General features: G+C 43.0%; 2 protein-coding genes across 8 annotated transcripts in view; one reads left to right on the forward strand and one right to left on the reverse strand.

Moving 5' to 3' along the window:
- Nucleotides 1–507, reverse strand: part of TTC13 (tetratricopeptide repeat domain 13) — a 74,247-nt gene extending 73,740 nt beyond the window's left edge. For 2 of the 7 annotated variants that reach the window (XM_032137362.2, XM_032137360.2), the window contains exon 1: nt 161–502. In XM_032137362.2, the coding sequence (XP_031993253.1) occupies nt 161–431 (271 nt within the window). In that variant the 5' untranslated portion in view covers nt 432–502. Of the gene's footprint in view, nt 1–160 lie in introns of all 7 variants that reach the window. The other 5 variants (XM_032137361.2, XM_032137359.2, XM_032137356.2 and 2 more) reach the window with 4 other exon arrangements.
- A 187-nt stretch (nt 508–694) lies between these two features.
- ARV1 (ARV1 homolog, fatty acid homeostasis modulator) lies at nt 695–22,109 on the forward strand. Its single transcript, XM_032137366.2, has 6 exons — nt 695–880; nt 9,517–9,636; nt 11,618–11,771; nt 17,278–17,502; nt 18,639–18,785; nt 21,656–22,109. The coding sequence occupies exons 1-5, from the start codon at nt 707–709 to the stop codon at nt 18,779–18,781; spliced, it is 816 nt and encodes a 271-aa protein (XP_031993257.1). The 5' UTR covers nt 695–706; the 3' UTR covers nt 18,782–18,785; nt 21,656–22,109.
- Nucleotides 22,110–22,620: the final 511 nt, after the last annotated feature.

The raw sequence follows: 22,620 nt of genomic DNA on the forward strand, positions 1-22,620 counted from the left end.
CGGGAAGCTGCCCGACAGGACCCCTGGCTGAGCCGGCTCCCGTGGATCGCGCGCCGCAGCCGGAGGCGTGAAGCCCGGGCGGCCCGTACCCCGGCCTGGGACCCCAGCCCCGCCGCCCCGCCGCCCCGGCCGACTCGGACGCCCGCCGCCGCCCACTCACCGCCGCACTCGGCAGAGTACTGGTCCCCCCAGTCCCCGGACTGCGGGCTGCAGCCGCCGCCGCCCGCCGGGGCCTCCTGCTGCTGCCGGTGCTGCAGCTCCTGCTTGAGCAGGGAGAGCGGCGAGTAGTGCTCGGTGGCCAGGGCGCCCGGCCGCGGCCCGGCGGACAGGACCCCCAGCAGCAGCAGCAGCAGGACACGCCGGGCGGCGCCCGCCGCGGCCACAGCGCCGCCCCAGAAGCAGCAGCAGCAGCAGCAGCCGGCAGGTGCCATCTTCCCTCAAGGCGCATGTGCGACAGCCCTTGCCCGGCTCTCAGGCCTCCCCGCCTTAACCCACGGCGGGCAGGTGGACCGTGGCAAGGGGGCGGAACAAGGGGAGAAGCATTGTGTGCTGGGAATGGTAGTCCCAGCTCGGCCAGCCCCGGGCCGCCTTGCCGGTGCTGGGACTACGAATCCCAATAAGCCCCGCGCGGCGCAAGTCTTCCGGTCTGGCGTCTGACGTCTTACCCGCCACAGAATCGGAAGTTCTGGACTGCAGTTGAGTGGAAATGGGCAACGGCGGGCGGAGCGGGCTGCAGCAGGGGAAGGGGAACGTGGATGAGGTGGCAGCGACTCCTACTGCTGCCTCGGCCTCCTGCCAGTACAGGTGCATCGAATGCAACCAGGAGGCTAAAGAGTTGTATCGAGACTATAACCACGGTGTGCTGAAGATAACCATCTGTGTGAGTTGTCAGGTGTGGGGTGTCCTTGAGAAGAAAATGGCGCGGCGGGATTTGGGGACCGCGAGGAGCAGGGTCCTCTGATACAGTCTTTAGTTGGGTAGTTGACATTCCCGCCCGGGGTCTTTGCTGAATATCTGTACTGATAGAGAACTCAGCTACCCAACAGCGCTTTTCTCATACTGGGGCATATTTGGGTGATACGACCTAAGCCGGCGAACGGACCAGACCGACAGACAGAGGTAGATGTGGGCATTTTGCAGATAAATTTAAAGATCAGTTAGGTTGACATTTTGGTTCATGCCGAAGCTACTTACTTCTAGCTCTTCTCCCTTTGACAGAGAGATGGTACCATCCTTACCCTCCACAACCCATGTTGAATTCACCTACGATGCTTTTTAAAGGTTTCATCAATTGTCGTTATTGGATGTCTACTGTGTACGAAGCACTATGCTAGACGTTGGCGGTACAAAACCCAAAAATGAGGAAGTAAAAATTCTCATTTCAAGGTGTTCTTAGAATACCTTGAACTTTCTGATGATTTTCCATCTCAGAGTTAAGGCCGGAATCCCTGAACTGGCTTATAAGGCCCTATGGAGTCTCCTGCTACGCTTTCCCTTCTTTATTTTACGGCAGAGAGAATAATCTTATGTTTAAAGAGTCTACAAAGTTGGAGGTTCTTTAGGGGTATTAATTAGCAAAGAACCTGTCACAGAATAGACAATACATTGTTGTCCCATTTCAGATCTTGTGATTTTCTAATCTCTTTGGTAAATTATGGTCTGTAGTAATATACAAGAGAATTGACAAACTGAGTGTATACCTGTATAATCTGTCAGCCACATAACGTTCTGGTGCATACACCCTCAATTTCTTGTTCCTCTCTCAAGTGCTTTCCGTCCTTTGTCAAAATGTCAACCCTTGTTAAATCCAACATATTGCCTGGTCTTGTCCCTGTACCCATGCACAGTACGTTGCTGGGGGAAAACAAATTTGTGACCATTAACCTCATGTAGGCCTTTCATGATTTCTGGCAATCTTATTTCGGTTTTTTTGTTTGTTTGTTTGTTTGTTTGTTTTTGAGATAGAGTTTCCCTCTGTCACCCAGGCTGGAGTGCGGTGGGGCAATCTCAGCTCACTACAACCTCTGCCTCCCGAGTTCAAGCGACTCTCCTGCCTCAGCCTCCCGAGTAGCTTACAGGCCCGCACCACCACACCGGGCTAATTTTTGTATTTTTAGTAGAGACCAGATTTCACCATGTTGACCAGGCTGGTCTCAAACTCGTGACCTCAAATTATCCACCCACCTCGGCCTCCCAAAGTGCTGGGGTTACAGGCATGAGCCACTGCGAAAACAGAAGAGAATTTCCACCAGGTTTGCAACAACATAAACCCAACATTAGGATTTGTTATTTCTTTACTGTACTGTCTTCTTCTGCCTTCTGCTGGATCATTCCCACCAGCATGCATACTGTTACTTCTTCCATCAAAAAAAAAAAAAAAAAACCAACACCACCAACAAAATACACTTGCTGTCACTTCCCCCTTTAGCTTCTGCTCTTTTTCTTCTTAATTAGAAAGCAGACCTTCTAAGATATGTTTGTACTATTTCCTTACCTAGTTTCTCTTGAACCTGCTTTAGTCACGTTCCCACCCACATTTCTTTAGAAACTGTTCTTGTTAAGATCACCACTTCCACTTTGCTAAATCCAGTAGTCGATTCTCAGTTAATGATCAGCAGCATTTTACCTCATTACTTCCTCCTCCTTGAAATGCTGTGTGCACTTCCCAGGACTCAGTGCTCTTCTTATTGTCTTCTTACTTCACTGGCTATTAGCCCTCAATCTCCTTTCTGCTTTTGCTTCACCTCCCTTACCTCTTAATCATGGTGTATTCCAAGGCGTAGTCATCGTGCCTCCTTCTGTCTGCATGCTTTCCCTTGAAGAACTCATTCTGTCTCATGGCTTTAAATACCGTCAAAATTTTGACAATTTCCAAATTTATATTTCTACCCTGAACCTCTTCCCTGAACTCCAGACTTAAATGTCCAACTACCTACTTGACTTCTCCACTTGGATTTCAATAGACAGCTCAAATATACCCATCACAGTTAGTGGCAACTTCACCATTTTAACTCCTAAGACCAAGAAACCTTGGTGTCATCCCTATTTCTACTCTTCCTCTCACATCCCATATTCAGTTATTCAGCAAATCCTGTTCTGTCTTCAAATTATGTTCAGAATCCACTACTTCTCACTACTCCTGCTGCTACAATCCTCATCCAAGCCACCATCATGTCTAGCTGAACTATTGTTGTAACTCCTATCTGGTCTCCCTACATCATCCTTGCACCTTTTCAGTCTTCTCTCCACACAGTAGCCAGGGATTGATCCTTTAAAAATGTAATTTAGATCATATCATCTCTTTGACCAAAACTTTCTGATGATTCTCCATCTCAGAGTTAAGGCCCGAATCCCTGAACTGGCTTATAAGGCCTTATGGAGTCTCCTGCTACTCTTTCCCTTCTTTATTTTACAGCAGTCCCGCTGGCCTCCTGGTGTTTCTCAAACCAGGCAGGTTCCTTCCTCAAGGCCTTTGCACAATGCCTGGAGCACTCTTCTATCAGGTATCTGTGTGACTAATGCCCTTACCTCCTTCAAACATCTCAGAGAGTCTACTCTGACTACCCGATTGAAAAGTATGATATGCTTCCCAGTTTTACCTTTCTCTATAGCACCTATCTTCTTGTAATCTTGTATATAATTGACTTAGTGTTGTGTGTCTTCTCCTACTGGAAAGTAAGCTACACAAGGACAGACATTCCGTCTGTTTTATTCATTAATGTAGCTGTATCACCCAGAACAGCAACTGACATTTAGTAGCCACTCAGTAAATATCTGTTGAATAAATGTATCACTTCCAGGTTTTTAGATTAGCATATGCTTGGCCATCCAGGTAGGAGGAAGAGAACAAGATCTTGTATGTGGTCTAAACTTAGTAACTTTTGGACTGGTCCAATTAAATGGTCCATTTGGAAGATGATAACCACATAACTGAATGTGGTCTGAAGAAAAGCTAGTATTTGTATATGCATTTTAGTTAGTAGTCTTTAATAATACAAAAAATCTCTTTTTGTTGGCATTAAGCTAACAAAATCCCTTTGCTAAACAACAGGTGTTTATTTTGTTTATGGAAAGGCAAAATAATTATGGGATAGCTGTTTAGGTCAACATTCACTTCCCCCCTCCCCTTTGTTCCCTAACATCATACTCTTTCTCCCAAGAGATGGACTTTGGAGTTATATTTGGAATATTGAATGGTGGCACAGTACTTTATGGATTCGTTATTGTCCACAGTCATTCCATAATGAGACGGAGTGTCTAATGGCCTTGTCACTATCATGCTAATGCATACTAAACTTTAGGCCATAATAGCACAACTCAGGGAAAATCTTTTTTTTTTTTTTCTTGAGACGGAGTCTCGCTCTGTCACCCAGGCCGGAGTGCAGTGGCGCAATCTCAGCTCACTGCAAGCTCCGCCTCCCGGGTTCACGCCATTCTCCTGCCTCAGCCTCTCCGAGTAGCTGGGACTACAGGCGCCCGCCACCACGCCCGGCTAATTTTTTTTGTATTTTTAGTAGAGATGGGGTTTCACCATGGTCTCGATCTCCTGACCTCGTGATCTGCCCGCCTCGGCCTCCCAAAGTGCTGGGATTACAAGCGTGAGCCACCGCGCCCGGCCGGGAAAATCATTTTGTTGATGCCAGACTAAAAAGTTAAACCATGAAGCGATGAATTATTTTAAAGGCTCCTCAACCTCTGAGATACAAAAAGTAAGAAGTTTTTAGACATTAGACCATGTGTTGTGACATAATCTCCAGAGTTTCTAAGTGGTTACTCACATATACTTTGGTCTCTTCCCTACCAAACTTGGAGTCAGCAAGGTCCTCAGCCTGATCGCCCACCTGTATTTTTCATCCCAATCTCTTTTCCTTTTGCTCTGCTTGTTTTTTCACTGCCATTCCTCCCAGCTTGCCTTTCTGTGTTTCTCTGACTTTCCTCTAATATATCATGTGTCCCTTGCTTTTAGCCAATCCTGCTGCTTCAGCTCTTCACAATTTATTATAAGTACGCTTAAAGATACAGTACTTTCGGCCGAGCATGGTGGCTCACGCCTGTAATCCCAGCACTTTGGGAGGCCAAGGCAGGCGGATCACGAGGTCAGGAGTTCAAGGCCAGCCTGACCAACACGGTGAAACCCTATCTCTCTAAAAATACAAAAATTAGCTGGGCATGGTGGCACACACTTGTAATCCCAGCTACTCGGGAGGCTGAGGCAGGAGAATCACTTGAACCCAGGAGGCAGAGGTTGCAGTGAAGCTGAGATTGCACCACTGCACTCCAGCCTGGAGAACAGAGTGAGACTCTGTCTCAAAAAAAAAAAAAAAAAAGATACAGTACTTTTTATTTGCTATAGGGCTTGGCTTATTTTAAGTGCACAGATATTTAATAAATTCATTATTATGTTAACAAAACAAAACTCCTGTAAGAGTCTCCTAAGTTTCCATTTCCTTCAGCACTACAGCATTCAGCTCCCACCCTTGGGATCCTAGATGCAAAGATAAATAAGACACAGCCCTACCCTTGAGGAGCTTAAAGACTTAAAGAAGGGAAAGGAATGCTCCTAGAGATGGCAGGAAGGAAACAGCAGGAATATTTAAGAAAAAAATTGGTTTGGCCGATTTATATTCTAAAAGAGATCTGATTCATTAGGCATCGGAGAACACAGCAGGACAGAGGAAGTCATATCCATGTTTAGACAGGTGGCAGAAGCAGCCTGAATTCCCAGAGTATGCTTGGTCCTTGTGTTGCAGGGATTCTTTAGAGGAAGATTTTTCTCTTTTCAGGATGCTTGCCTGTAAAGTAGTAAATGAAACAATTTTGCCAAAATAAGAAACATAAGAAACATAGTTGCTAAATCTGGGCAGGCGTGATGATTCACACCTATAATCCCAGCACTGTGGGAGGCTAAATCGCAGATCACTTGAGGTCAGTAGTTCAAGACCAGCCTGGGCAACATGGTGAGACCACCCCCTGCCCCCCACCCATCTATACTAAACTACAAAAATCAGCTGGGCATGGTGGCACACGCCTGTAGCCCCAACTACTCAGGAGGCTGAGGGGGGAGGATCGCTTGAGCCTGGGAGGCAGAGGCTGTAGTGAGACAAGATCCCGCCACTGCACTCCAGGCCTAGGCAACAGAGTGAGACCTTGTCTCAAAAAGGAAAGAAAAGAAAAGAAATGAAACATATATACTAAGTTGAATAAATACAACTCCCAGTGGTCTGTTTTGGGATGTCTACATTTGTTTGTTTCGTGTGTGTGTGTGTGTGTGTGTGTGTGTGTGTGTGTGTGTGTGTGTAGCTTTCCTCTTTACACTCAAGGTGAAGACAGAGGGAAAGGAAGTTGCAAGCAGCACTTAAGGGAAAAGCAAATAATAGAGGGAGAACAAGGAAAGTGAGGTGTAAACTGAGAGGGAACCAGCAAACTAATGACTTCTCAGCGTTTATAAAACATGCCGAATGCTAAGAAGGGAAATGGGCAAAGCACATAGCATATCACATACTACCAGAAGCTGCCTCCTCTGTTTGATTTCGTATCACCCTGTGCTTATCCCATTGTAGCCGTTGGATGTTACATAGTCTGATGACTGTCAGACCATATCATAGAGGCATGTTTGTCTTTTGCTTCTAAACTATTAGGTCCTTGAGGATAGAAATTGTGGCTAGAGGTGAATATCTAGCACCTTGGAAGTTCCTGGTCCATAAAATGGCCAAGAAAAGAGAGCGATTTTTATACATGTAATAGCCACTCCAAAGACATTTGTCAAACAAATGAATGCAAAAGGAGTAACAGCTGCTATGTCTCCTGATGCTGGTTTCTGCCTACCTCCTTCCAAGTATTGTCCAGATCCCCAGCCTTAGACTTGTGATGCTGTCCAAAAACGGGTTTTAGAGAATATTTAAAGGACAGAGAGAGGACCCCTGACTTCTTAGGGTTTCCATTTTAACATGAAGCAGCCTCTCTGGTGTCCCAATCTTGCATGTAGAAAGGAAGGAGATGTGCTCCACGTGAGTAGCCAAGGGAAACCTATCAAACAGCTCTTTGTCATGGACATGGAATTTCTGATTCTGGGGCTTCTGTTTAGATTCTGGCTTACTCCCTGCTCAGGTAAAGAACTGCAAAAATATTAACTCCTTATGCCTCAGTTTGATTAAGCAGATTTTTTTTTTTTTTTGAGACAGAATCTCGCTCTGTTGCCCAGGCTGGAGTGCAGTGGCGCAAACTCAGCTCACTGCAAGCTCTGCCTCCCGGGTTCACGCCCCATTCTCCTGCCTCAGCCTCCCGAGTAGCTGGGACTACAGGCACCCGCCACCACACCCTCCTAATTTTTCTGTATTTTTTTTTAGTAGAGATGGGGTTTCACCATGTTAGCCAGGATGGTCTCGATTTCCTGACCTCATGATCCACCTGCCTCGGACTCCCAAAGTGCTGGAATTACAGGCATGAGCCACTGCGCCTGGCCCTGATTAAGCACATTTAAGTTTGAGGTAACAGCACATCTCCCTTCATTGGATCACTCGGTAACTGGAAAACATACCTATTCTTGTAATGACACAAATGAAGTGGAGAAGCTATTTAAATTGGGAACACATCCAATGTTTTATTACATTTGAATTGCAGGGTCAGTATTCTTCAGTGCACTTCATTTTTCTTCCAGCACTTTAATGTAATTAAAAGGCCAGCCTAGAATGTTTTTACACTCGCAACTCTTCTATTTTATCTTCTCAAAGTTTCCAAATGTTATGTGTTTGAATTGTAGCCATTCCAGTAGTCCCCATTCTCTTTGGGGGATACGTTCCAGGACCCACGGTGAGTGCCTGAAACCACAGGTAGTATGGAACCCAGTTACCATCAGTTGGAACACGTTTCTGTTCATGCCTTCCACCCACAAATGTAATACTTTTCCCATCTTTTTTTTTTTTTTTTGAGAGAGAGACCGAGACAGGGTCTTGCTTTGTTGCCCAGGATGGGCTCGAACTTCTGGTTTCAAGCGATCCTCTCACCTCGGACTCCCAAAAGTGCTGGTATTACAGATGCGAACCATGGCACCTGTCCCTGCCATTTCTATCTTAGCACTTCTCACATACTGTGGCCTTAATTTTTGCAATTTGAAATGCTACAGCAAAACTAGCACAATTTTTTTTCTTTACAGTTGCACAGGTAGAAGATTCATTCTTACCATAGATCTTAACCTCAGCATAAGATTGGTTTTTTCCTTATTAGTCAAGAACTTTCACCTTTTCACTTAAAGCATTTTACAGCTTCTCTTTGGCTGTAAAATTGCCAGCATCACTACTCTCAGACTTTGGGGCTATTATTAAGTCAAAGAAGGGTGACTTGAACCACAAGCACTGCAATACTGCGATCCTCAAATCTGTTAACCTGGACAGCGACTAGATGACTAACAGGTGGGGAGCATCTGCAACGTGGACACACTAGACAAAGGGATGATTCACATCCCGGACAGTGGAGCAGGACAGCTGGCAATTTAAAACTTATGCTTATTTCTGGATTTTTCCATGTAATATTTTTAGAATGCTGTTGACCTTGGGTTACAAACTGCAGAAAGCAAAACTGTGGCTACGGGAGGACTGCTGTAGTTTTATAAAGTGAATAGTAGCATTGATGCAACTTTGTGAATAGTACTGCTTTAGAGGTCACATTTCTAATGAGCTTGTTTGTGTATATCTGCATTTTTTATATTCTAATGATGTTGGAATTTGGTAACATTGTAATCACATGTGTCTAGAGATTCTGAACTCTAAATTGGTGACCCTTCATGGGGGAATAAAGCCATTTAATGTGAATTGCTAAGAGCCAAGGGAGCCTTGATTTGGGAACCTAGAGCTAGGCTGCACAGCCTAGTTCCTTACACAGCCCAGCACTCTCCATTGTCTCTACTCTAGCACAGAAAGACCATATTCTTTCCATATCCTTGGTGTTACTGGAGAAAAACCCAGGCTTCCCCTGTTATCGGCCACCTCAGCATCATTGGGATCATGCCCCATTCTTTACCTACTTGCAGCTCTCAGTAGTTCTGGGGACAAGGTAACTTTGCTGAGTACTTTTCTCCAAATCATGTACCAAGAACCATAAAGTCAGGGGCATCTAGCCAAGAGGCAACAATTTATCAATGAAAGTTCCTTATAAATGTATTTTATAATAATTCCTACAAATTGAAAGTGGAATTGGACATAGAGTCTCTATAGATTGAAAGTAAAATCTTCTGGAATACTTTCCTGCCTAAACTCAGTCTTTAAATTAGATATATTTTTAGCTTCTTGAATATGAAGTTAAAATATTAATATTCCTAGCCTAGAAGATTATATTTAGTCCTTTGTGAAACCCTTTCTTATATAGATGAACATTTTGTATCTGAATGGAAGTGTATATAAATAATTGCTAATATGGCCATATTGCTATATGTGTCCAAAATAGACTCTGCTGTTTTGAAATCCTTGAGGATTTCAGAAAGTATACATTTGCTTGTTCTAATATTATCTTGCATTATTTCAGAAATCCTGCCAGAAACCTGTAGACAAATATATCGAGTATGATCCTGTTATCATCTTGATTAATGCTATATTGTGTAAAGCTCAGGCCTACAGACATATTCTTTTCAATACTCAAATAAATGTAAGTTGTGATAATTTTATTTTTAAATTTTATTTGATGCTGTTGCATTTTAAAAGAATAATAAGAATTTTAAACAGAAGTAAAGAATATTATAAAAGAGGAAAAGAAATTCTAATGTGAGAGTGGGTCTTTTATTGCAACATATCTGGAAGTTTCTAGAAATAATAGATGTTGATTTTAAAAGGTGCACAATGCTTAGTGAGTGTTTAAGAATGTGGTCACTGGCAGGAACCTGACAAGCCATAATCTGAATTACCTGCTAGTAAATTGAAACAATCATCACTGGTTTTTAACAGAATATGATTAGACATATCCAGGTAGGGAGAGAATTATACCTAAATGAGGTAAGCAAACATTAAAAGAAAAATGTTTTTTAAAAACATAATGTATTGCATTTTATACTTTGCTATTAAAGGAATGTATAAGGTAAATAACATTCAGTTTAATCAAAGTCCTGATTTATAAAGTTGAATTTTTCAAAATAAACTTTTAGTTTATTGAATTGTGAACTCTTTAATAGTTTGGGTAGAGTTGACAGATAACATACAGGACGGTCAATTAAATTTGAGTTTCATATATACCATGAATTAATTTTTTAGTATAAGAATGTCCCAAATATTGCATGGAACATACTTATACAATAAAAATTTATTCATGGTGTATGTGAAACTCAAATTTAACTGGGTGTCCTGTTATTTTATTTATTTATTTATTTTGAGACAGAATCTTGCTCCATCACCCAGGCTGGAGTGCAGTGGCGTGATCTCGGCTCACTGCAGCCTCTACCTCCTAGGTTCAAGTGATTCTCCTGCCTCAGCCTCCCAAGGAGCTGGGATTACAGGCACGCATCACCACGCCCAGCTAATTTTTGTATTTTTTTTTTTTTTTTTTTTTTTTTTTGAGACGGAGTCTTGCTCTGTCGCCCAGGCTGGAGTGCAGTGGCGCGATCTCGGCTCACTGCAACCTCCGCCTCCCGGGTTCACGCCATTCTCCTGCCTCAGCCTCTCCGAGTAGCTGGGACTACAGGCGCCCGCCACCACGCCCGGCTAATTTTTTGTATTTTTGGTAGAGACGGGGTTTCACCGTGGTCTCAATCTCCTGACCTCGTGATCCGCCCGCCTCGGCCTCCCAAAGTGCTGGGATTACAAGCGTGAGCCACCGCGCCCGGCCTAATTTTTGTATTTTTAGTAGAGGTGAGGTTTCGCCATATTGACCAGGCTAGTCTGGAACTCCTGACCTCAAGTGATCCTCCGCCTCAGCTTCCCAGAGTATTGGGATTACAGGCATGAGCCACTGTGCCCAGCCTCTTCCTCACTTTATATTGATGGAGAAAGTTCAACCCGAAGGAGGAATACATAGAAAAAAGCCCATTTTTGTTGCCTAGTATTTTTTATTTTAGCCAAAATTTCAGACTGTTAAGAACTTCCAGGTTTTAATTGTTCTCTTTTAATATATTGAGTCATACTCATCCAGCCGGAGATATTTTTTAAAAATTGATGTTCAGACTAATAGTTTATTATTCAATATCATGGAATCTTCAGATTAAATCTATTCTCTTACTGCTGTTCCCACATATATATGAATCACATAAGTTTTTTGCTTGATTCTGTGTACAGGACAGAAGTCAAAAATGTATAATGAAAGGTGAACTATTATTTAAAGCAGTGATTCTTAACTAGGGGTACACATTAGAATCCCCCCAGAACTGTTTCAAAATATAGATGTCTATGTTGTACTATGAAGATTCTGAATCAGGACCGGGGCTCAGACATTTAAATTTTGAAAAAAATCTCCCCATGTGCTTCTGATGGACATTGCTGATTAAAACTCACTGATTACAAAATGACTACAATTAGCCACTTAATTGGGCAGTTCTGAATTTGAAAAGTGACTAGGTGGGATGCCACAAATACTCTGTACCTGTTGATATTAGTGCAACTGTTTCCTTACCTAATTGAATGGCAATGTCTCTGACTGTCAGATCCATGGAAAACTCTGCATATTTTGTTTGCTTTGTGAAGCATACCTGAGGTGGTGGCAGCTTCAAGATTCCAACCAGAATACTGCCCCTGACGACTTGATCAGATATGCTAAGGAATGGGATTTCTATAGAATGTTTGCGATTGCTGCTTTAGGTAAGGAGATGCCACACTTTCCATTCTTAGTTAACTATTCTTACTTAACTAATCTGGTTAAAACTAAGACATGTAGTCTTAATCGTTGGTGAGAAGAGCTAGTTAATACGGGACTTGAGATAAAATTTTCAGCTTTACCACTACTAACCTATGAGGTGAGTGTGTTTGAATCACCTGCTTTTTAAAAATTTGTTACCACATATATGGTATGGAAATAGTTATGCTTATCAGATTAGAAAGTTTCATAAAATATTTTGAAGCACAATATTGTTGATAAAATTCTTTTATTTTTATTATTATATATTTTTTAAGACAGGGTCTCACTCTGTTGCCTAGGCTGGAGTGCAGTGGCACAGTCACAGCTCACTGCAGCCCTGAACTCCTGGGCTCAAACAATCCTCCTGCCTCGGCCCCCAGGTAGCTGGAACCACAGGTATGCACCACCACACCATGAACCACCTCCAGCTAATTTTTGTATTTTTTGTTGAGATCACGGGGGGTTCTCTCCGTGTTGCCCAGGCTGGTCTTGAACTCCTGGGCTCAAGCAGTCCTCCCACCTCAGCCTCCCAAAGTGCTGGGATTACAGGTGTGAGCCACTGTGCCTGGCCAATAAAATTCTTAATGTTTAAGTTTTGATTATCCAATCTGAAAGTTAGCTAGGTCCTATCTTTATTAATAGAGATAATTGCCAGACATTACCCAATGTGTTGTACTAATTGCATTATACTAATGCAGTGTATTTAATAGGGTTTGGTATTTTTTGTTACTTGTTACTTATCTGAGTGCATGCAGGGAATTTGGCAACTCCTCAAAATTCCTTAAGTTCAGGAAGTGCTTTTCAGAATTTCACTTCATAAGTTATTGTTTTCCTATTGTCAGAATTGTGTTGAGCTAATTTCTGTGACTATTTTATTGCTAGTTCCATGCTTCTCTGCTTCTCAACTCCTTGATTATAATGAAATCTTAACTTTAGTAATACTAAGTCTCCAATGCACTCCAATATCACACTTCTGGGCTGTGTGTCTTCTTTTGTCCTCTTTTTTTCTCTATCTGCCCTCACTGTCTTGGTCATGTAACCTGTCTGCTGAGAACTCTCAAATGTCCATCTCTAATCTAGACCTTTCTCCAGACCTCCAGACTCTGCATCCATCTGCCTTCTCAACACCACTGGATATCTAATAAATCACCATACCCATAATTAAGCTCCTCATCTCTCTGCCTCTACCACAGCCTTCCCCTTCTCAATTGTAACTCCATTCTTTTAGTTGCATTAACCAGAAAGCCCTGCAGTCATCCCTGATGCCTCTTTCTTTGATACCCCATAGTCAGGTCATCAGGAAATCCCATTGGCTCCACCTTCAAAGTACTTCTACTTTTTTTTTGAGACGGAGTCTCACTCTGTCGCCCAGGCTGGAGTGCAGTGGTGCAGTCTTGACTCACTGCAACCTCTGCCTCCTGGGTTCAAGCAGTTCTCCTGCCTTAGTACTCCTCCAGAGTAGCTGGGATTACAGGCACGCGCCACCATGCCTAGCTAATTTTTGTATTTTTAGTAGAGACAGGGCTTCACCATGTTGGTCAGGCTGGTCTCAAACTTCTGACCTTGTGATCCGCCCGCCTCTGCCTCCCAAAGTGCTTGGATTACAGGCATGAGCCACTGCGCCCAGCCACACTTCTACTATTATACTACTACTCTCCATTCCCTCCAGGGCTGCCACCCTGGTGCAGGCCACCCTCATCCTTCACCTACATGACTACAGTAGCCTCCTTGTTGGCTAGCCCAGTTCTCCAACTGTGTATTCGCACGCAACACAGAGTAGTCCTTTTCAACCAAATCAGATCATGTCACTGTTGTGCCAGAACACAGTAGCTCCCCGTTTCACTCAGAGTGCAAGCTGAAGTCTTTACAGCTCGCCTTGTACTGGAATCTGCCCCTCCCACTACGTCTCTCATTTTATCCACAGCTGTCGTCTCCCATGTCTACTCTGACCCTCCCCATCTAGTTAACTTGCTTCAGAAACACTGGATGAGCTTCCATCTTAAGGCCTTTGAAGTGGCTCTTCCTGTGCCTGGAATGCCTATACCCCTGATGCCCAGGTATCTGACTCCTGCATACCCCTCAAGAGTTGGCTAAAATGACACTTTCTCAGTGAAGTGTACCCCGATCAACACTACCACCTCCCCTGACACTCCTGATCTCCTGTTCCGGCTCTACTTTGTTTTTCTTATGGTACTTAACATTTAACATATCACAGAAGTTATTATCTTTTGTTAGTGCCTTTCCCCACTAACATATCAACTGAATGAGGTCAGGGCTCTTTGTGTTAGTCACGGTTGTAGCTCAAGCACTTAGGTGCCTGGCCCAGGTGCTTAATAAAGATTTGCTTAGCTGATTGAATGAATGATTGCATACATTCATGCACGCACTCTAACTTGAGCAAGTCACCATCAGTTACACTTGATTATTCATTCACTATTCATTATTATTCATTCCCTTAAGAAATATTTTTAAATACTTATTAGGTGCCAGTTACTACTTTAGGTACTAGAGATATATCCATGGAAAATACATAGAAAAATCTCTGCCTCCATTATTATTAAATTACTAAGGCTAATGACAGCTTAACCACCATGATGTCCAGTCTATCGATAATTTTGTATACAATTTGGACTTTGCAACAATTTAAAATATTTGAAATATACAAAAGAATATGTTAACCTTTTTATCTTGTGAAACATAATACTACTAAAAACATCCTTGAGCACATCATCTAGCCCAAGAACTAGAACCTAATATGATTTTAAACTTTAAAGCAAAGCCTCTTAAAATTTTTTTTTAATTTTTTTAAGAGTCAAGGTCTTGCTCTGTCACCGAGGCTAGAGTGCAGTGGCACAGTCACAGCTCACTGCAGCCTGGAGCTCCTGGGCTCAAGGGATTCCCCTGCCTGCGTCTCCTGAGTAGCTGGGACTACAGGTACATGCTACTGTGCCTGGCTAATTAAAAAAAAAAAAACATTTATGTAAAGACAGTATCTTACTCTGTTGCCCAGGTTAGTCTTGAACTCCTGGGCTCAAACAGTCCTCCCATATGGGCCTCCCAAAGTGCTGAGACTGCAGGCATCAGCCACTGCTCCTGGCCCTTCTTAAAATTTCTAAAGATAAACTGTTATATGTCCGTATTTTGTATATACTATTAAAAACCAGGCTTGTTTTTAAATGGGTTCGAATTCCTATAGCAACTACTCTGTAGTAGATATTTTGATGCTTAATCAGAAGTTTCTTTCTACTATTACTTAACTTTTTTATGTGTCTTAGTCTAATCCCTAATTAGACTGTATAGTCCAAAAGAATATCTTGGCCAGGCGTGGTACCTCACGCCTGTAATCCCAGCACTTTGGGAGGCCAAGACAGGTAGATTACTTGAGCTCAGAAGTTGGAAACCAGCCTGGGCAACATGGCAATACTCTGTCTCTACAGAAAATACAAAAATTAGCTGGGCATGGTGGCATGTGCCTGTAGTCCCAGCTACTTGAGGGGCAGAGACAGGAGGATCGCTTGAGCCCAGGAGGTCAAAACTGCAGTGAGTCAAGTTCATGCCACTGCACTCTTGCCTGGATGACAAAGACAGACTCTGTCTCAAAAAAATAAAAGAGTATGTTACATAAATAAAGCATTTTATAATTTAAAAACTGCTCTTACAGGAATTATTTAATTTTCACAATCATCCTCAGAGGTAGGTAAGTTAGGGGTTCTCCCATCTATAGCTGCAGAAACATAGATGCATAGATTTTCCTGAAGTCTCACAGTGGGTCACTGTCAGCGCTGAGACTGAGGAAAGTCTCCCGACCCCCTTCAGTGTTTTCCACACTGGAGTATCCTATAGGTAGGTAGCAGCTCCTTCTGAACTGACCTGATCAATGAGAGCCTGAGGGCTGGTGTAGTTCCATACATCTCGTAAATCCTAAATTTAAAAGATGTTGAGGTTATCTGGTCTAGTCTGTCTGGTGCAAGAAATCTTTCTGTCTAGACTCCTGAGAGATGTTGTAGTTTTGAGTGTCTCCAGTGACAGGAGTCAACCCACCATTGTTAGATGGTTCTTGTTATTCGCTATTCATTCACTATTTATTCATTCAAGGAATTATTTATTATTATTTTTATCCAAAATCCAAGCTTTACAATCTACCTGAGTAGATTCTTGTAGCTGACAAGCCTTTTAGTTATTTTGAAGGGAGATAGCATGTCTCCCTTGAAGAATACATCATATTTCATGGACATTAACCATCCTAATTTTTTTTTTTTTTTTTTTGAGACAGAATCTTGCTCTGTCGCCCAGGCTGGAGTGCAATGGCGCGATCTCGGCTCACTACAAGCTCCGCCTCCTGGGTTCACGCCATTCTCCTGCCTCAGCCTCCTGAGTAGCTGGGACTACAGGCGCCTGCCACCATGCCCGGCTAATTGTGTTTTTGTATTTTTAGGAGAGACAGGGTTTCACCATGTTAGCCAGGATGGTCTCGATCTCCTGACCTCGTGATCCGCCCGCCTCGGCCTCCCAAAGTGCTGGGATTACAGGCATGAGCCACCGTGCCCGGCCCCTAAATTATTTTTATTGATCCTAATCACCTACATTTGGAACCTCTTTAGTTTGGCTTTATTAAGTTTAAAAAAGAAGATAGTTGTTTCTGCTGTAATATAATACATGTGTCCAGAGAAACCTGATTCTGCAGAAACCTAAACTGCTAATAACATAGCTTATATGGGAAGAAATAAAATGAGGGACTGGCCACTCAGAATGGATACAGTTGGGTAAGTCCTATTTTAAATGTCAGATGACTAACAATCCTAATAAAAATTACAGCACAGTTAAAAGAGATGTTAAATTCCTAGTTAATAGAAACTGAACAGATTGTGCTGTGTTCCGACCGTAGGACACAGTGGAACTATTGCTGCTGCTAATCTGGACTTTGTCCTATGAATACTTTCTGGAAGTTTAAGGAATTGCATTTTAAAATGTTGTTAAAATGAGTAAAGGAAGTCTCAGTTAACAATATTAAAAAATCACGTGAATAATAGGCACTTAAATAGTGGAAGAATGCACAAAGAAAAATGTCCTCCTGTGTTATCCCATTCTTAGGATAGGTCCCATCTTTCAGACTGAAAAGCCTCCATTTGCCTGTTTTTTATTCTTTGGAGATCTACACTGAACATGTTTAAGCAGAATCTTACTTCCTTCAAGGAACTTCAGAAAGTTGATGATTACAATTCTAATGGAGTTACTTTTTCTTCAGTGGATAATGTTTCTGAAATTATACCAGCAGGATCTGATACAAAAGCCAGGGGTTTATTTAAAAAAACAAACAAACAGAAGAAGAAAAAGAGATTGTGATCTTGAGAAAGTATTTCTTGTGAAGTCAGCTAATAAGCTGTATTTTAGAATTGTGGTTTATTTGTTTTTAGGGGGATATATTTTGGATGGGGACATTCATACTTTTATTTTCCATTTCTTCTTTAGAACAAACTGCCTATTTTATTGGCATTTTTACCTTCCTGTGGGTAGAACGGCCCATGACGGCGAAAAACAAGCCCAACTTCATTTTGCTGCTGAAAGCATTATTATTATCTAGCTACGGAAAACTCTTGCTGATTCCAGCTGTCATTTGGGAACATGACTACACACCTCTGTGCCTCAAACTCATTAAAGTATTTGTTCTTACATCAAATTTTCAGGCAATTAGAGGTATGTTTATGTGTTTATTCTGCCTTCTCAGCTTTCAACCCATAAAAAGCTTAAAGCCTTGTTTCTGGAGTGCAGTTTTTATATAACCTGTTGAACACTGGAATTCCTCATCGCATAGTAATAATACCTAACACTTCTATAGCACCTTGTACATAGCATGTACTCAGTGTTTGTTACATTTACCCACATAGTACTTTATAGTTTTCAAAATGCTCTCACATGCATCTTCTCTGTCCTGTGAAGTTAGTAGAACAGCCATTATTTGATTTTATGAATGAGCTCCTGGGGCTCTGAGGGTTAAGTGACTTGTCCAAAGTTACATGGCTGGGCAGTAATCAAGTCAGGAGAGAATGCTGAGTATCTGCCTCTCAATCCAGGACAATTTCTACTATACCAGGAAGAGCAGCCCTGTGTGTCTTCATTTTTCCCCTATATTGTACACAGTGCTATTTTATTTATTTTTATTTTATTTATCTTTTTGAGATAGGGTGTCACTCTGTCACCCAGGCTAGAGTGCAGTGATATGATCACAGCTCACTACAGCCTCTACTTCCTAAGCTCAAGTGATCCTCCCACCTCAGCCTCCTGAAAAGCTGGCCACAGGTATATGCCACCACACCCTGCTAAATTTTTGTAGAGACAGGGTTTCGACATGTTGCCAGCCTGGTCTTGAACTCCTGGGCTCGAGCAGTCTGCCCACCTTGGCCTCCCAAAGTGCTAGGAATAGGCATGAGCCACTGTGCCTGGTCGAAGTCCTATTTTAAATGAACTTATTACCTGATACTTTTTATCAGAATGCTTGTCATCTTGCAAACTGTGACACTGGAAGTATCATTTTGTTTTTGTTGTCGTTATTCTCTTATAGCCTTAGAATTTTTTGTTTTCTCCTTTGATATTCATGGGAATCTGCCGCTTGATTTGAGGAGGAGGGGCTCAGTGTTTTGTTGTAAGCAGAGGCTTTGGTTCTCTAAAAACGTGTAGATGGAAAAGTGGGAGAAGGTAACAGCATAGATTAATAAGAACAAACATTGATTTTTCTAAAAACAGCTTTACAAAACAATTCATACTAGCCCAAAATTTCCATGTCAATATGTTTTCATTAATTCTGAACTTACTGGCTGCCTTCTCTTTTCCAGTGACCCTAAACATCAACCGTAAGCTCTCCTTCTTGGCCGTGTTGAGTGGCTTACTGCTGGAAAGCATCATGGTCTACTTCTTCCAGAGTATGGAATGGGATGTTGGAAGTGATTGTGCCATCTATAAATCTCAGGACTTCTGAAGAGGTACTGAAAGCATGTAGTGTTCATGCATTCAGACATGTAGCCTTCTCAAATTAGATGTCATTGTAAAAGAAGTCGGTGCCCTTACATAACCCATTCTCTTGCGTCTAACTGCCTCTAGGTCACCCTCATCTTCCTCGAGGACTTTACTACATGGCCCCCAGGCGTCTTCACTTTAGTTCCTTTTGTCACCCGCTGGGACATCAATACCCATGTTTTTGTTGCTTCTAGGGTCCTATCCTCACAATTTTTCTAACACCTCCACTCCCACCCATTCTACTAGGATTGCAGACTCTAAAACTGTCTCCTACCCTTCCCAACCATTCTCCACCCTCCCTTCCCCCATGCCAGCTTTTTGCTGCCTTTCTCACCTCTAGTCTCTTGACCTCTCACTTTCCTCTACTTCTGACCTGCCTTGCCTCTTTTTTAACCACACCTGGAACCTATAGGCTGTGTTGTGCTCTTCTCTGTTAGTACCTTGACATCCATCAGCCTTTTGCCTTCCATCATACACGCTTTGCTAAAGCTGTTTGGGTGAGTCTTGCCACCTGTCTCCTAGAGAGCCTTGCAGTGTTTCCTGAGCAGCCACCTCTGCCAGTGCACAGAACTTCAGAAGATGTCATGCTGCTCCTGTGCCTTCATAGTCACCTCCAGTGACCCTCCCATCGGAGGGCCATACCTCGATTGTTTTGTTCTGGTCATCCCCTTTGTCTGCTCTGACTTTGCTGAGAATTGAGACCTTCGCAAGTTCCTTAAGCTTCCCTCTTCACGTCAGTTCCTCTTCGGTCTTCCTTGTTCTTTCCTCCTTCTCTCCTTCCTATCTCATGTTGTGCTCAGCTTCCTCTCTGGGGCTGTTTCTGACCTGTGGGTGTTCCCCTCCCTCCAGTCACAGCCAGACTGGATGGCAGCCTCTGTGTTAGGAAGCAGGACCTTAGGCAGGATCCCGGAAGGCTGGGCCAGAGAGTGAGGAAAACACTGGAGCAGAGGGACGCAGACCCCCGTCAGGGAGAGTTGAGGCCGCGCTTTGGTCTCTCCCTCCTCGCTCTGTTACATCCTCCTTGCAAGTAGCGGCTGTAGAGCTTCTCTGCCTCTCCTAACACGCCATCCTCCACTCCTGTTGCCTCAATCTTTCTTCATGCCCAGCTAATCCTCCTTTTTGGGTCTTCAGACATATCGCTGCTTCATTGATCCTCAATCCTGTATAGCAGCTCTCTCCCCTCTGCCTATGTACATGCACAGCTCTTCATTCCGGAACAGTTGATGTAAGCCTGCTTCCCGTTTCTTCACTACCTTTCCTCTTTGTAAAACATACTTTCACCCAGAGTCTCTTGAACCTATGCTCCTAAAATTCACAAGGAGAGCAGGGCACAGTGGCTCATGTCTGTAATCCCAGCACTTTGGGAGGCCAAGTCAGGAAGATGGCTTTAGCCCAGGAGATCAAGACCAGCCTGGGCAACATAGTGAGACCCCATCTTTACAGGAAAAAAAAAAAAATAGCTGGGCATGGTGGCATACACCTGTACTCCCAGCTACTTAGGAAGCTGAGGTAGGATGATTGCTTGAGCCCATGAAGTTAAGGCTGCAGTGAGCTGTGATTGTGCCACTGCACTCCAGCCTGGGTGACAGAACAGATCCTGTCTCAAAAACGAAAAAATACACAAGGAAGACACTTCCCGCTTGTTTTCTGAGTCCTCCTCCTCCCTTATTTCTGCTCCAGAAACCTCTGGCTCTTGGCTCCTCCTGAAACAGGCCACCCAGTCCCTTCCCTGTTAGATCTTTCTTCACTGACTTCTTTGCCTGTGCCAGGATTCTGTTCTCAGCTCTCTTCCTTTCCATCACTGTGCACATAACTGTGCACTTTCCTTCCAGGCCTCATACCTCCAGCTTCCCCTCTCTGCCAGGTCCCCTGCCTCCTCCCAGGACAGTCCTGCCATTACCTCAAGTGTCCACTGGTCTGATATGGAATTCGGTGTCACCTGCACTCTCCTGTTGAAGCAGAGTCCTTTTCTGATAGTGTTTCTCTTGAAATGCTCCTCATCTCTTTTCACCCACACCTCACTCTCTCCTGCCTAAGGGTTCTAACACCTCCAAACCAGCCTGCAACCCATACTGCTGCCATGTAAGTCTTCATGGAGCACCATTCCTGGGGGCCTTCTGAATTTTTCCTTAATTTCTGATTGCTGACATAGGAGTTTCTTGTGTCTTTCTGAAGAATGTCTTTAGTTTTCTCTGAGCATTAGTGTGGCCCGCCATAATGTCATCATCCTAATTCTTCTCCCCAGGCATGTTCCTACTTGAGTTCCACATCCACCACAGGTCCTCTCTTCTCCAAACTTGCCTTATGCTCTCCTTAGGTCCTGCAGGGCCCTTGTCTCCACCTAACAAGATACAGTCAGTTTTGCCTCTCCGTGGAATAAGTGAAGACTTTCCAAAAACTCCAGTTTGCAGTGCTTACTTTTTCCGTTGACCTCCTAGTGCTCAGCTTAACACCTACAGCAGTCACGTGCCCAAGAACTTCTGACATTGCCCCAGGGTCAGATCTTTTGTTTCTACTTTTCATAAGTGCATCTTCTTGTCTGACAGTCAATTATAATTTATGGTTAGGAAAATAAGGTCACATATCTTGAATCACTTGAAAGCCATTACCCTGTTTTTTATTATCTCATGTTTTATACTTATCTATGTCTGTCTGATATTAAAATTTCATGTGTTTATGCCTCACTCTCCCAGCCTGTTCAGAAGTCTGGTGCTGGAAGAGGCATGCCTTGGGTTCCTTTGTATCCACCTTAACTCAGGGCCTGCCCTAGTAAGTGTCTGTCAGTTTGATTTTCAGCAGAATGTGTCATTCTAAATACATCCTTTATTTTTCACAGTTTATTCTTCTTTACTATCTGTGGCATGACCAGCTGTATCTGAAAGAGAAAAGATGAAATATAAACCAAACTCCTCATTTCTGTTGAGTAAAATGAAGCAAAGATTGGAAACACTTTCTGAAAAAGAAAGCAATGATAATAGCAGTGGATACCCACCCCCACAAATGCACCCAAGAGACAAGCCATTTACATACAGATATTCACAGTCACACATAGAAACACCCAATGGACACAAGGAATGTTGCTGCAGAGACTGAATGACATGCAACAGGTGAAGGTTTATACGTTATACACAAGCCCAGCTAAGCGCTCATAATTCACACATAATAAAACATCTAGGTTTCATTCCTTTGACATGTTTATATCTTTTTAATTTAAATGTTGTTACTGGCTTAAAATATTTTGTGTTCTTATAATAGAAACGCTTTTAATAAAGTCTTTCAGAATAAACCAAGTTTTTGTAAATTTTCGATTCAATAATTAAGGTAATCTTTAAAATTGGATGATCCAAAAATAAATGATAATGAAAACCACTGAGTTATATACTTTGCAAGGGTAAATTACGTCTGAATAAAGCTGTAATTAAAAACAAATAATACCTCTCCCCTTTCCACTCTCCCTGTTTCATTCATTTGTTCTTTCACTATTATTCATGCCACAGATACTTACTGAGCACCTGCTATCTCTGTGGCAGACCCTGTGGTTACAGGGGTGAATAAGACATGATCCCCTTGAAGCTTACTGGGCAGTGCTGGATTTGGAAGTATGAGTAGAGAATCACAGTACAGTGCAATGAAGAGGTGGGGATAGGGTGCTCGGGCAGTACAGAGTAGCAACACCTATTGCAGCATTTGAAGTTGGGAGGGCTTTGGAGAGGAAGTGGAAAGGAGAGGAACTTTCCAGTATCCCTGCTGGAGAGAACAAGAACACATGCTGAATTAGAGGGTGGAGAGTGTGTCGGGGGG

Source organism: Hylobates moloch, unplaced genomic scaffold (genome assembly GCF_009828535.3).
Source record: "Hylobates moloch isolate HMO894 unplaced genomic scaffold, HMol_V3 SCAFFOLD_18, whole genome shotgun sequence".
Taxonomy (NCBI): domain Eukaryota; kingdom Metazoa; phylum Chordata; class Mammalia; order Primates; family Hylobatidae; genus Hylobates; species Hylobates moloch.